This window comes from Hyalella azteca, unplaced genomic scaffold (assembly GCF_000764305.2).
Source record: "Hyalella azteca isolate HAZT.00-mixed unplaced genomic scaffold, Hazt_2.0.2 contig13225, whole genome shotgun sequence".
Classification (NCBI taxonomy): domain Eukaryota; kingdom Metazoa; phylum Arthropoda; class Malacostraca; order Amphipoda; family Hyalellidae; genus Hyalella; species Hyalella azteca.
This window is the reverse complement of record NW_025943154.1, coordinates 260,829-275,748: the sequence shown is the minus strand read 5'-3', so window position 1 is coordinate 275,748 and position 14,920 is coordinate 260,829. Positions and strand designations below refer to the sequence as shown.

The 14,920-nt window shown below is 37.5% G+C and overlaps 1 protein-coding gene across 1 annotated transcript; it reads left to right on the top strand.

Annotated features, from left to right (window-relative positions):
* The first annotated feature begins 6,138 nt into the window (after positions 1–6,138).
* Positions 6,139–14,920, top strand: LOC108665027 (G2/mitotic-specific cyclin-A). Its single transcript, XM_018151743.2, has 8 exons — positions 6,139–6,455; positions 8,901–9,187; positions 9,943–10,144; positions 10,903–11,126; positions 12,183–12,387; positions 12,724–12,822; positions 13,113–13,261; positions 13,512–14,920. The coding sequence occupies exons 1-8, from the start codon at positions 6,279–6,281 to the stop codon at positions 13,558–13,560; spliced, it is 1,392 nt and encodes a 463-aa protein (XP_018007232.1). The 5' UTR covers positions 6,139–6,278; the 3' UTR covers positions 13,561–14,920.

Sequence of the window (14,920 nt, the reverse complement as noted above, 5' to 3'; positions counted from 1 at the left end):
GCGTCGATTTCCCCTGCATGGCCATCATTTCCTGATAAGGTAATCAGGATTGAGAGGTGGAAATCACTTCCTGGGATGGAAATCAGGATTGAGAGGCAGGAGGGAAATTTGGCCTAAGTTAATTCTGGAAGAATTTTTTACATGAGCTCGCCCTTACAGAGAAACGTTATAGTCTGCCGTCTGCTATAAAAGGGCTGTGGATGGAAATGATGTGAGCCTTCCTTTAAGTAACTGCTCATGCCACATCAATATTCTCAAAATTAGAGGGCGAAAAGGTAATGGTAAAAAAGTAAGGACTTATATTAAATTATTGTGGCCTTGATTTACATTAATAAGAAAGAAGTAATTTCCTTACCATTTCAGTGCCAAATTTCTGGGGCCCTTGAGCGGACGGGCATAGAACCTTGCAAAAAAATGTCGTGGGCCATTACAGGCTAATACGACACATAATAAAGTATATTTAATTATGAAAATTTTTCGAAGCTGGGAATATTACCTATAGGAGCAGGACACAGTTGAAGAATTGATAGAAAAAAAATTTCATTACGCCGACATTAATCGGTATTGTGTAAACTCTTATTCACGTAATTGGAAAAAATTGTAAGATTTTAACATATTCTAATATCACTAAGTAATTGGCATCTAATTAAGAGATATTACACCTTCCTAATTATAAAAAATTTAAAGAGCATGAATTTTGTTGTCAGAGCCGTAACTGGTATTTTGAAAGCCTATATTTCAATTCTTGAGATTAGCACGGGGCGATTACATCTATAACCTCAAAAATATTGTTAACTAAAAATTCACGATAATCACTTTATTTACCGCATTCTTGGGTGTTGAAACGATAAATAACACAACTGAAATTCCTAATTGCAATCAGTCAGCAAATGCGCTTCACCAATAAAACCTTTCGCCTTTTTTATATCCCGTAAAACCCGTGCACACACTACGAACATTTATATGACGAGGACCGCGGAAGTTACCTCGACAATTTATATACTATTTGTATATAACACCATGTTATACTTACACTATTTGTATATAAAACTATGTTATACTTACTTATACACTATGTATTTGTTGCCTGCTGCATCGAATTTCGCTTTCAATTCAAGTGGCTTGGTAAATCCCGGAGGTTTCAATTTAAGACGATGGAGAATTTCCTCGGACTTGGGTCTCTTGCTCTCATTCACATTGGTGACTGAATCATCCAAGGCCTTGAGGTCTTGTTCTGTAGTCAAATCTGGGCATGCAGCAAATCCTTCCATCCTGCAATCCTTCCAGTTTGCAGGCAAGCAATCTAACTCAATATATCGTTAATTGCCTCCAGTTTTTCGCAAATCTTAGTCCGTACCCTGCTTCTTATATTGGCAGCTTCGTCTCCATGTAATCCAGCGCCATGTGGTGTAGGGGGCACGTCATCTCAGCCAGACTACTTGATGCATGCTAAATGCATAAATAACTAACATATATTTATTGTATTGAAGTGTTTTTTCTTACATTTATACATTTAGGGCAGTTTCTGATCTAAAAACTTTTGGTAAATTTGAAATTCAGGCCAGGCAAAACGTGGGGCCGTATGTCAGGCAAAGCGGCCTGTGGTTGCCCGAGTCGTACTCTTCGCAGCAAACCTCGCACTCATATAAGGCAGTTGACTCGTCGCGGTGTTGGAAGTTTCTTTTATTATTCATTCAGTTTCTATCAAATAACAATATTAACAAAACATTAGTTGAAGATTCCGCACAATCTGGGGGGCAAGTTCGAGTCTAAGCAAGATGCATAATGTCAATAAAATGCATCTGGCGCTTATTCAGTTCTTTTTTATGGTCAGTCAATTGTATCACATGTAAAACGTTGCCAATCAAAATTAATTGTTACTAATTAAAGCTACATCACAACCAGCTTACGCACAACTAATGAAAATTGATACAAAATAACAATACTAATATTAGAATAGAATTGTCGGCACTGAAGAAATAAGCCCATGGCCTGTTGCCGAACCTTGTACTTTTCGTGACTTGACTCCATAAAGGATCCGGCCTTTGGAACCCGATCTTTCCATAACTGACGATTGATTGAGATAGCTGCTGGACTTGTTGCCTGGGCCTATACTTTCAAAAAAAGTTAAGAGTTCGTAAGTTCATCAGCCAATCATTGACGGCCTTTCAAGCCAAATCCATCAATCAGAGGCAAGAAAATAGAGCTATAGGTACTTACGTTCACGTAGCGAGTTTTGAAAGCTAGGCATTACGTGTTCGATCTGACTATACATTATGCTGGATGGTCTAACTATAATACTACCTATAAGCACCTGTTGTTTGAAAAAAAAATAATCCCTGAGATTTAAGAATCTTGTTATCATGATCCCGTTATCTGGAATCCTGTTCCCGGATCTCGTTAATATATAATTTCGTCAATGATTTTCAAGCTGCAGCAATGTTCATGAGAGGGCAAGACTATGAGCTGTTCGGTTACATATTAATTTTGCGTTGAGAGGGCACGGAGTAAAATCGATTTTGGTTCAAGACATTTTTTAAACAAATGCCTAGTTAATAATTGAAAGCAGTTAGTTTAATGTTCTTAATAATTTGATTTTCTCACAGTCTGAATCGTCGCTACATAATTTCTTATTCGCCGCATGTTATATTTTACATATATGTATTATTGGAAATATGACAATCTGTCGGAAATTCAATTTGCAGGCTGCAGAATGGATAAATAAACAAATAATGAATAAAATTGATGTATTTCTAGTCTTTAACTAATTTAAAAGAAGCAATGAACTATTATTAGACAAGGAAAAGTATTTTATTTCACTGTTGAACTTGTAAGTTGTATGCTCGTTCGATCACGCTGCACATCAACAGATGTAAGATAGATTATGCATATACTTGCGCTATATATATTGCAATGCAACATTTGTGAAAAGTTTGACATATAGAATAAATTTACGCATAATGGTTGTGAAAATATAAATTGTTGATAAAAAGAGGAAAAATCGTTAACTGAAAATGACTTCAACTAGCAACACGGTGCACCAGTGTTCTAGGCAAGCGATGTTCACCAGCAGCCGTAGCAGCATCACAACAGAACTCAAGAGTTTACTAAGAGAAAGTCTGGGATTTGATAATGATGATAAAGTTTCGGTTGCCCTCAAAAATTATTCTGCATCTAAGAATTACTAGTATAGTCTTTAAGTTTAGTTATTCATTCCTGGTCGAGCGTCGAACAACAGAGTATTCTCGTAGAGAGTCTTCTCTCGGTGACGTACGAGAGTCTTCTCATACGTCACCGTTGCAAAAACAAGAAAGCAGGTATAGATTACGAGTGCCGACCTCCTGTAGTTGCCAAGCACACAATTTCTTTCCGGCCTAAGTCATCCATCATACGTAGATTCATTTTCCGAAAGTGCTCAAAATATGTATTTAAATTCAGTATAAACAAATAAACCCGTTAAATAATATTACAAAAAAAACAAATAAAATATAATATTATACTAGGTTTTAAGGAATTTAGGAAAACACGTACCATCAGATAACATTTTACAAGTATAGTCGATCTTACTCATTTTGGTTGTCCTTTGCTGTTCGTAGTAAGTAGATAGAATCATAAATATTGACTCCTTTTAAGATAAACAAATTATATGGACATTTTTTAATTCATAAATTTATACTTTTTATCTTCAGTATTCCGTCAATTGTGCGTGGCGGAAAATTATTCTGGATTAAATTGCAGGTAATTTCAATCGCTCACGGGTATAAGACAGAAGAATAACGTAATAAGAAGAATAATAAGAAGAATAACGTAATAAATAAAAGAAATTAAATTACGAAAATTCATAGAAGATAATTTTTCATTTCATTTCCATATCATGAAAATTACTATTTTTTACGTCAACTCTTGATCGCACGCGGCGGCAAACATTTGCCACGCATTTAATCAAATCCGTGACGTCTTTGCTCGTGCGCTGTCTTTTTTGGCGGGAAAGTGTCATTGGTCGAATTGGTCAATGAACTTTAAACGGTTATAAATTTTTGCCATGAATTCGACGGTAGTCGTCTGTCCGATTTATTTTCATCAATAGCAGAATTTCATTGTACCGCACTGTTTGTTCATGGTATGTTATTTCTCTCCAAGAATTAGCCTACAGTCTGAACGCTCGTATATATTAGAACGATCAAATATAAGTTTATGATGAAAAAAGTAGCGACGTAATTTATCCGCATATGAGTATAACACCACATCTTTCTTACTATGAATAAATGAAAAAATTGTAATGAAAAATCGTCATGTCTGTACGAGTTCCGTCCAATATCTGATCTATCTTATATAATAAATGCAAAGAGCATAGACATCTTTTTTAAGAACAAGAATGTATACGGCTCGCGATTGGTGTCGTAAAATCGAAACCCGTACATTTCATTTGTATGTGTGCAAGTTTTTTTACAGTGAAGGCATTTACAATTTTAGGCATTATAAATATTAATTGAACAATAATTTCCCGGTTTTTCGTCGTTAAGCATAAACTGCAGTCTTGTCTAACAATAAAAGCACCCATTAGTCTCCAGGCACTCTAAGTACGCCCAAATTGAACGATTCAGATAATGTATTCTAAATTTATATAAATCGAGTTATACAAACAGTGGCCTAAAAGTGCAGGTGACTTTTAAGATTTCCAGGTTCACCTTGATCTATTAAATTAATGTGGGTTTCGGTCCAGCAATTTGTTAGGTAATATTCTTTCATGAAAAGTTTTGGCTCTAACTGGCCTCAAAATTGGATTAAAAAATGTCGTACTGCTCAAAAAGATTTCTCTGTAGAAGTCCAGAAATAATGAGTCGACTAATTGTCAGATATTAGGTCATGGCGTAAATGTATTTAGATATTCAAGTGAAGTGTAAATATAAATACAAACATGTATTGTTTTATTGTCGATTCATCCCAATGTTGACGGTTTTCTCATTTTTGTGTAAGTTTATGTTAAAAAATTGTTTTCACGGAGGTTTAGAAAACCTACGGTAGACCTCGCAAAAACATTTGAAAAATTCACGCACAATAAGTTATGGGATAAATTCTATTTAATAAATGATGCACAAAATTAATTCCTGATATGCCAAAGGTCAGCAAAACATAATTAAACTTAGAATAATTATAAACTAAATAAATAATAACAAGTTGCAGCAATAGACAATAGTACCTACAGTTAAGTGGCCGCAAAAAAACATCGTGCCTCTACTATAGTGAGTACTGAGTAGAGCCGTTACGCTGGAAATTTTTGAAAATTAGTGATGTTATGTTAGTACACATATTAGTTATGCATTTCTTGTAAAATTAAATATATATTTACTGCTAATGATATTCATTGGTAAAGATTTCTCACCATAATTCCCGATTTTAATGTCAACAATAATGCTTGAAGGATATTTGATACATGATAATGAACTTTATTTATGTGTTTTTGGCAAGGAAAACTGTAATGACAATGAGTTATCATCTGCATTCGAAGTAGATCGAATCTTATTAAAATTGTTAATCATGCATTCAAGTCGTTGGCAGATTTCAATTTAAATATTCAAGTTTTCTTGTAGCAAGTTTTTCTCACATTTTCAACGTATAAAATTGAGCGATAAGTTAGTTGGGAATATACTCGTGATTATTAGCAGATAAGTACGAAACGTTTTTTTTTCGACTATCCATTGGTAGTCAAGTTACCGAATGTATAATATGAGGGAAACAAATCAATTCAACACTTATTTTTTCGGAACAAACAACGAAAAGTATGCTGAAATTATAATTGGAGCTATTTTTTGGGAAAACTATATCAGAAATATATCTTTTTGCTTCGTACCAAATTAAATTTTCATGAAGATAAGAACAGTGCATAAACGGCGGAGATTTGGCACATCGATGAGGAATTCCATTCATCATTTGGTGGATGGTTTCGCCTAGATTGGAGAACTTTTAATAAACAAATTTCTACATTTGACTTGAAATATGGACATTTCGAAAGAAAAAAGAAGCTTCAAGCCTTAATCTCGGTATTTTTTTCAAGAAAATTACCATCGCAAACGGATTGAAATTTGGCATAAGCTACGTCACCGGCCTCTAGTCCAGGATTGGCTGGTTCAAAAGGAGCAGCGGCAAGAGATCTCTTTTCGAAATTCATGGTCACACATGCGTTAGCCCTAGTACTGTACATACCTTGAGGTTTAGGTTAAGGCTTTGTCAGCGTCCATGCATTAGAGTGTCCGTATTATCACATTAACCTAGTCAGAATGGCTGAATCAATAAGGATATACGAAGATCAAGAAAACAGAGTTCCAGGCGTCGCACTACGGGCAAAACGCGATGGATTACGTGCAACTAATAATCAACGAACGGCTTTTGCTGTCCTGAGCACATCACAAAATTCTGTTAATTTACGGAGGCAGCCTTCAAGGACAGTAAAGCAGGTGAGTATTAAATAAATACGCATTTGTTTCAGCTTCACTTGTATTGAAAATTTGAAAGCTGCTAACTCCCGAGACCCGAATAGGCGAATACTAAGATCCGGCCCAAACTGAATCTCCTTCTATAGGGCAACAACTCTTGGTCTTCTGTTATGATTACATCTGTGATCTGTCTGCCAGTGTGGAAGCTGAGCTTAATCAGGATAAAAGCTCCATGTATACCAAAGATAGTAAAATACACCAGATCCATGCACAGCATAGTAATGTAGTTGTCCTAGTTGATATAAATCTGCTGATATGCCATCTATAAATCAATTTTTTTATGCAAGATTGTCTGTAAAACCTTTGAGGAATGTTATTTACTGACTTAACTCTAATGCAAGTTTGCAATTGTATTGTTATAACTAATCTAGTTCAAGGCTAGTTGTGCATTTGTCACCTAATGAAAGTTTCAAGAGTAATGCTCTCAAATCTCAATCTCCTTGTCTATCTTTGTATTTTTGACTATTTTTATCTCTATCCTGATTCTATTCATAATTAGCTAGGCAAAAACTATGCCCCAAGTTTTGTCTACTCTTCTGTTTACCTATTGAAGGGTGCAAGATTGATTTTTTTAGAATAGGTCATCATAGCAAGTGACAATTTCAATTAGAACTGCTGCTGCATTGAATCATCTTTTCTAATCATTGGGTGTAATCTGTGTTATAAGTACGTACAGCTGCTAGTAATGGATTTTTACTTGCTCCTTCTAGTTTGATCTTTCTAATGGATGACTTCTAGACTTTAATGTGCCAGCCAAGTTCTTGTTCCTGATTTTAGGGAGCCTGCTTTGTCAAATATTTTCTTTTTCCATGTCAACCCGATATTCATACCAGCATTTGCTTTTCAAAATGTTATGACGGTGACCTTTCTGGCAGTGCAGTCATGGTGACAAACCACACATTTTTTAGAAACTGTTCATATTTGATTCTCCCATTTATTAGATTTAAACCAATTCATGTGTATGATAATGCAAGTTTCCATGATACTTCACTGCCTCACTTGTCTACTTGTAGGACTTGCATGAACTCGAGTCTAATAAAATCTTTGCTTTGCCACTTTGGCCTGGTGCAGTTACTGCAGTATGACCTCAGAAGCACCAAAAGTCCAAAACCATCGTTTAAAGTGGTAATTAATTATAAATGACCTTAGGTAGATAGTTTTTACATAATCTTTGATTTATTGGTTTGGTACTATATCAGATAAGCAAGACCTTATTGACATTCTTGTCACTTGCCACCACTTTGGGGCTGTCTAGGCTGATAGTTCTTCAGAACGTCTATAATTGGTGATGTCGGCTGTAACTTGTATTTGAATTCACTCGTGACCACTGCCTTGCACGAAATTTTTGGAATGCCTGAAAATCTAGTACACTACGCTCGGTAGCCGATGTCCGCATCCAAATTTGATTCAATTGACAAAGTCTTACGATCCGTTCTTGGTTGAATCCTTTCGACCGTCAAATTTTGGATTATCTATTTGATCAATTTGAAGTTCGTTCGAGAATTTGCTAATTTAGCTAGCGAAGTACGTTAGAATTTATAATTAACATAAGGTTTTTCACATAACATAAGGTTCTGTAATGGCTGCCCTGACGTTCGTCACCATGCATTGAAAATGATGCTCGATGTGTAACGCTAGTGAATAATGCTGGATACATCGTAACCTGACAATATTCGCTATGTTATAGAATATAGAGTACCGACATGGGTGAGGTCAGAAAATCTTGCTAATGGCCAATTTTGAGGAAGTGAATAAATTCGAATTACTTACCTGCGCTCATGGTTTGACTTTAATATTTTGTACTTGGTTAATGATGTTGCTTACTCTTAACCATGCAATAAAAAAATTCTGGAAATTATCTCCATTAATAGTATGCAGTACATTCTGGAACATCTGGCTATCTTGAGATTATTCCTGAGAATCTGCTGCTCGTGCTGAACAAAGTTGCTCTTTGGAACAGTGGAGACGTAATGTATGCTTCATTGAGTAGCGTCCCGCGTAAGCGGCTCGTAGTATGAACGGGAATAAACTGTATATATGCAGTGATTACGTAGTTAGATATCGTGGGTGTTACGTCGCGATCGGTCGAATCTGCGACGGGGAATTGATACATTTATAGTACCTAATAGTGTTTTTAAATTGTAATTATTACGTTGGTTTTCATTTAGTGTTAACAAACCCTTCCCACACTCTTACTGTCAATAGTTCTGAGGGCTGTTTTAATCTACCGATCGATATCCTCGAAACCCATGAAACTGTGAAGATTCACGATTGATTCTCTTTGATATTTCGTGAAAATTATTTTTCATTTTGGACGTCACAAACATACTCGTATCGGATGAAAATTGTAAAGTGGCATTGGCTAACCTCGAACATGTTGAATTTATTTGCTTGATTTGTCAACAGACGTCGTCAGATGCCGATTCTCTGAAGTGCAGTCAAGATGAAAACTCGTACGCTCGCACCAAGTCCCTCACGAGCACCGCATCCAGTTTATCCTTGTCGGTGTATAGCGATAATTCTGCCGACAACTCTAAATCCTCCACAAATACCAGCAGCTCCTCCTTGACGTCGGTGGCGCCCAACAATGTCAGGTCCAAGACTGCGACCGAAGCGGTCGACAGAAGCTCTCTACACTATGCCGCTGCTAAGCTGGGGGAGCAACTACAAAGCTCCCTCAGCGCCCTTCCCAGGTGCGTAATCTTGGCTGGGTGATGCTTTGGAAAAATTAATTACAGCTCGTCATTAAGAAATTGGCAGTTGACGTTGAAATAAGCATGTTCATGGCCGTAACAGAAGAGTTTTCTCTGCTTACTACCAGTAGGTTTTTTATTTCGCCCACTCTATAGCTCAGGTGCTTTTTAACCTGAAGGAAATTATTTTATCCTGTTGATACTGTCACTTCTTTTGAACAATATAAAGTGTCCATTGAAATCAGACTCGACTACAGCAGTCAACGACCGAACTTAGTTGTTTCACAATTTTAGTTAAGCCATTTGTGTGTCGTAAATTTCAAATCATTGCACTTGAAGTTGCACTTCATGTATTTGAACGTGATCGAGGTAGAAATTCTATGCATCGATACCCGTAACATAGTCGCGTAGCGGGTCGTCCCAGTCTGCCCTTGGTGCATTGTTTTATCTCTTCAGGATAGAAGTAGAGTTAAACTCCCAGCTTCCCTTTTGCTACCGATATTCTCTTCGAATACCAGAAAGATAATTTTTGTTCCAGTCCTGGATAAATTCTGCCTTTGAATTCCTGGCGCGAGATAAAGTCTAGGTTCAATTCCAACTTTTTCATGATTTGTTTTTGCAGTTGGTAATCTTATTGTAAAAATTTAGATTCTCTGCGTTTTGAAATTTTCAGAGCTGGTAATAAAATTGTAGCATTTTTCTGTCGATGTAAAAAAAAATTGATGTGCGTTTAATTTGTGCTATATGATGTGCAGAGCGAGGCCGTTGATAGACAGCAGCGTGAGCGTGACAGAGGAGCTGATGGAGCTGAGCGCAGCTGATGAGGACAGCGCCACCAACATGAGCGTCGCCACGCCCTCCCGACCTCAGGAAGAGCTCCTCAGCATGCGCGAAGAGAGCATGTGGGACATGTCAGAGTACGCCGCGGATATATACTTGTATCTCCGGGAAGCAGAGGTCAGTTATCTGCTGATAATTAGACTTCCTTGCTTTAAATGTTAGGGTCAAATGTTGAAGAATGTTGCATTAAAGTTAATTCGGTTGCGCATCACGTTTTCTCCAGGTTATCGTTAAATTAAGCGATAACCTGATTTAGCGGTCAAAGGTTATTGGCTGAGAAACTTGGATTATCGTTAAAGGATGGCATTGCAATTAAAAAGTTCTTTCACCGGGCTCGTGAAATCTCGAAAACGAGTTTCTAGACAGAGTGAACCGCATGAACAATCTTTAACCAGTATCAGGATGCCTGTAGTAGTGAGCCCTCGGCTTGCACGATGATTAAAACTAATGAGTAACATTTACCGGTCAGTGCCACGCCTTGTACGGAACTAAAATGAGTAAAATCTAGCCGGTGAGCGCGAAATAGTTCGGGGGTGCCTAAAGTACCTGCATCACGTACAAATCCTAAATTATGTTAATCCCAGCCTTTGCAACAGGTTTTCTGTGCTCCTATGTTTCCAAGGGAATAATTGAATCTCTCAATCCGTTTCATATTGATACTTACATCCACAATTCGATGCCGTATCTAAATCCTGGATTGAAAGTTTTTCATTTTTAATCTACGTGCAAATTGCTGTGATGTGCTATTGTAAGTGGATTAATGTGTTTACATAAAGTTTATTTTCTATCGTTATTAGATCTCCGAATTCGCTCTTCCACGAAGAGAACATTAAATAGTAGTTGACTCGTTGATGAATGAACGTTATTTATTGCAGAAAATTCACCGTCCGCGGACCAACTACATGGAGAAGCAGACCGACATAACCGTGTCAATGAGGTGGATCTTGGTAGACTGGATGGTTGAAGTCGCTGAGGAATACAACCTGTCCACAGAGACGCTATATCTAGCAGTGTCTTACATAGACCGCTTCCTCTCCCACATGTCAGTCAAGCGACATAAACTTCAGCTCGTTGGCACAACCGCTATGTTCATTGCATCGTAAGTACTTGTACTTAGCCGATTATTTCCTTGGCGTAAACTGAAGATAAGTTATTTAAGCCTATATACAATAACTGTCTTTCTAAAGTTGGTGTGGCGAAATAAACGGGCTATATGTTGAGCATTTCAGTTGTACGGAGCCGAGTTAGGGTCTCTACTAGTTTCCATAAACCTTCGTATTACGTGTATAGTGCGTGTTCCTGTCGAGTCTAGCGGGCCAAGTGAACTCGTAATGCAACACCACTTTGAATTGGTAACGATATCGGATGAATTTGCCCATAGACAATTTCTATAAATTGACGTGTGTAATGTCAGAACGATAGGTTTAATCTTGTTAAATAGCTGGGTTTTAATTGACGTGAAGCAAAGCGCTCGCCGTATTTAGGGCCTATTCTTTAAGTGCATAATATTGTGTATTAATGCAGCATGGTGGTTTGAGCTAACGTGAATTTCCTTTTGTCGACGTCAAAAGTTAGTACAGTTTCTGATGCTCCGATCGAGTTATCCCCTGAACTTCGGGCGGCCTGTGGGCTAAAATAATTATCGCAAACACTGTCATTACCTTCTCCACTAGTATCTATCGCCTGTTGCCTTAGTTTTTACTTGATGTCGAAGATCTCTGAGGAAACCTGCACATTGTGTCTCTATTCCTCCACAATTTAGCTGCTATTATAATGTTACTGAGGCGCATTGAACGTAAACCTGGGCAATTTTAGACTGTGTGTACCATTTTACTCCTAGGAGATGCAAGTACGTGACCCTGTCATCTACTTGAGCTAATAGTCTACCCGCAGTTTCAGTAACATTTCGTGTGCGTACTTTTAAAATCTGTCCTAACAAACAACTGCTTGCTAGTTGTGTTGGTGGAACTTCGTCGCATAGTTTTTATCTAAATTTCCCGCGCGTGTGGGTGGTTTGAAATTTTTGACCAAAAAAATAGAGGTAAAGAATTTTTATATGCATCTATTTGTTTCTAAAATTTTGAATTTTGTAGATTTGTACTGTTTACGAGTCCTTGAATGGATATCCGGTTAATAAGTGTATTTTTTGTTACAGTAAATATGAAGAAATCTATCCTCCCGACGTTTCTCAATTCGCCTACATCACTGATAATACTTATAAGGTTTCGGATATTCTACGGATGGAGCACCTAATCTTGAAGGTGCTGAGCTTCGACATGGCCGTTCCTACAGCTTTTGTCTTCATTAACAAATTCTCACGCACTCTCGGCTGTACGGAGGCAACTACGTGTTTAGCTTTGGTAAGTGCTCCTGACTGCCTTGAAGATGTCGCTCCAAAAGTTATGAAGCTCTAAGTACCCTCCTAAATTGGTCCAATTCTCTAGGATCGTGAAGAGCTTTTTCTTCATTTCTTATGTTTGATTTGAAAAGTTCGCTTTGGAAAGGTATTTTAGAAGAAAGGCATTTATTTCATTTTCTCCTTTTATAAAGTTCCTTGAAGTAATCCGACCGATTAGATGAAAATATTTGCTGACGTTATGACTTCATAGCTTTTGTATCTTAGGTATTTAGTTAATGAGAAAATGATTTATTCGTATGGAACTGAATACACTGCAATCAATGTATTTTGTTTACAGTTCATAGCAGAGCTGACGATGCTAGACTGTGACCCATTCCTTCGTTACCTTCCCTCGGAGATTGCTGCCTCCGCGCTCGCCATAGCCAACTTTACTCAGGTTCGTGGACTTTGTCTCCTGTGCCGGCTCCTAATCTCGTAGTAAACAAAGAGTATATTAAGAACATTCGCCGTAATGACATTCTTGGTACTCGTTCCCTAAAAGTCGGCGGTAAATCAGTTTGTTAGAACGAGTAGTAGGCTTCGTGTTGATGGAATGGATAATCGTTTCTAATTCATCATTGTATTATTAGCCTTTATAGTGTTAGTCCTACTCAATGGAAGATGTATACATTATTATCTTATTAAAATCTTGGTTTCCATTTGCTGAGCTTTCGTTGAATTTTGCAGGGACACACGCCTTGGCCTGCGATCATGACCGAGAAGTATCAATACACACTAGAAGATCTACGGGGCTGTTACGTTAATCTTAACAGGACTCTGAGCAAAGTGCATGAGAGCGCTCAGCATGCCATCAGAGAAAAGTACAAAAATCCCAAGTAAGTTTATGAGCGCGTTAAACGTTATGCTTGAGCTGTCTCCGACTCTTCTCAGTCGGAATCGATTACCTCGGTACATGAATGTATTTTGCTTCTATACAGTCTACCTTTGAAACGGACTTGTTTGACCAAGATGCTAAGTACAGTCCATTGAATCGTAAAGTCATAAATGCGATTTTTGTATTGCTACTATGTTATCGAAACCTTATTTTCCACCTTTGTTCTGTTCTGACCTCATTGCATTCGACAGAATGCACGCCGTGTCCAACATGAAGGCGCGCACTGAGCTGCCTTTCTAGATGGTGTCTCCACCTGAAGACGACGGTCAACGCGAAGTTTTTTTCGCTTCGCTACCAACACTGCCTTTTTATTTACCAAAGTACCGGTCATGGTTGGGTGAGGAGCTGATGTTCTCGGAGAGCCTGCTAGTACGTTTAGCTACAAGTACCTGCTGTGTTTCATCTTCGCCTCGTTTATATTTTGCCTCTCATCCGTCATTCCTCACATGATGTGTGATCATATCTCTGTAAATAACGTTTCATAGGATATAAGAGCTTCATGAAGTTCTGTTCTCTTTTATCTGTGACTGCTAGTCGAGATTACAGCTCGAATGTGTTGACAAGACTACTGTCTTGATTTTTTTTTCTCATCGCGGTTTCGTGAACATGGTAGTTTTTTTTTTTTAATCTGACTCGATCAATGCTAGGAAGCGTGTCAGCATATTTATGTGCATAATTTGAAAATTAATGAGGAGGGTTCCAATTATGAACTGCCACCCGTTTTTAATTATTTAGTTCAATTCCACGATTGCATCCGATGGCCTGCGCGAATTTTTTTTAATCCATCTAATCGTGTATCCAATTTGAATGCATATTTCATTGCCTACATGGCATATTTTCTGACGCATGGAGAATTTGAATTTATATCTAGATAATTATTGTGGTATTTGACCAATTAACTTGCCTGCGTTAAAGCTGTTCCACGTTACCTAGATATTAATAACGACAAGTAAAGCTTCTTAATGCTACTGTGATTGTAAACTATAGCCCCCCATTATAGACACAGCCCGCCAAGGTATCTTCTAGCTCGGTATTTATTTTGATCTTAAATTAAGTTGTTCGAGCGAAAAGCTTCCTTGCCAATTTCAGAGTTCAAATTTAGTTGTTCAGCTGTTAGCGGAAAAAAATTTCAATGTTATTTTCACATGTGGAGATGATTCTGTACGGATAACTCAAGTTTTAGTTACGGACGAATTTTGATTATAAACGCTGCACGATTGTAATTTTTCAAAATATTTTTGAGATTATCATAGTTTTTATTGATCCTGTTAAGATACAACTACTTTTCCATTTCTAGCTTGTAATAAAGCAGAACGTCCTGTTATATATGAAATGATATACATCCCTGCCGCGAATGAAGCGGATAGGATCAGCCATTTGTTTTAAGGTGCCATGCTGGATTTATTTTAATGTTGGCTGGGCCATGCTAGGAATCGACAATTCATGAAATGTTCATTCTGTAAAGAGAAACTGAATGTTGATGACTAATCAGGAGGTATCTGTTCAATCCCGTTAAAACCATTTCCAACGATGAACCGTATCAATTGATCCCCGTTCCCGTGTGATTTTGGAACTGATGGCATATATAATTGAATGACTA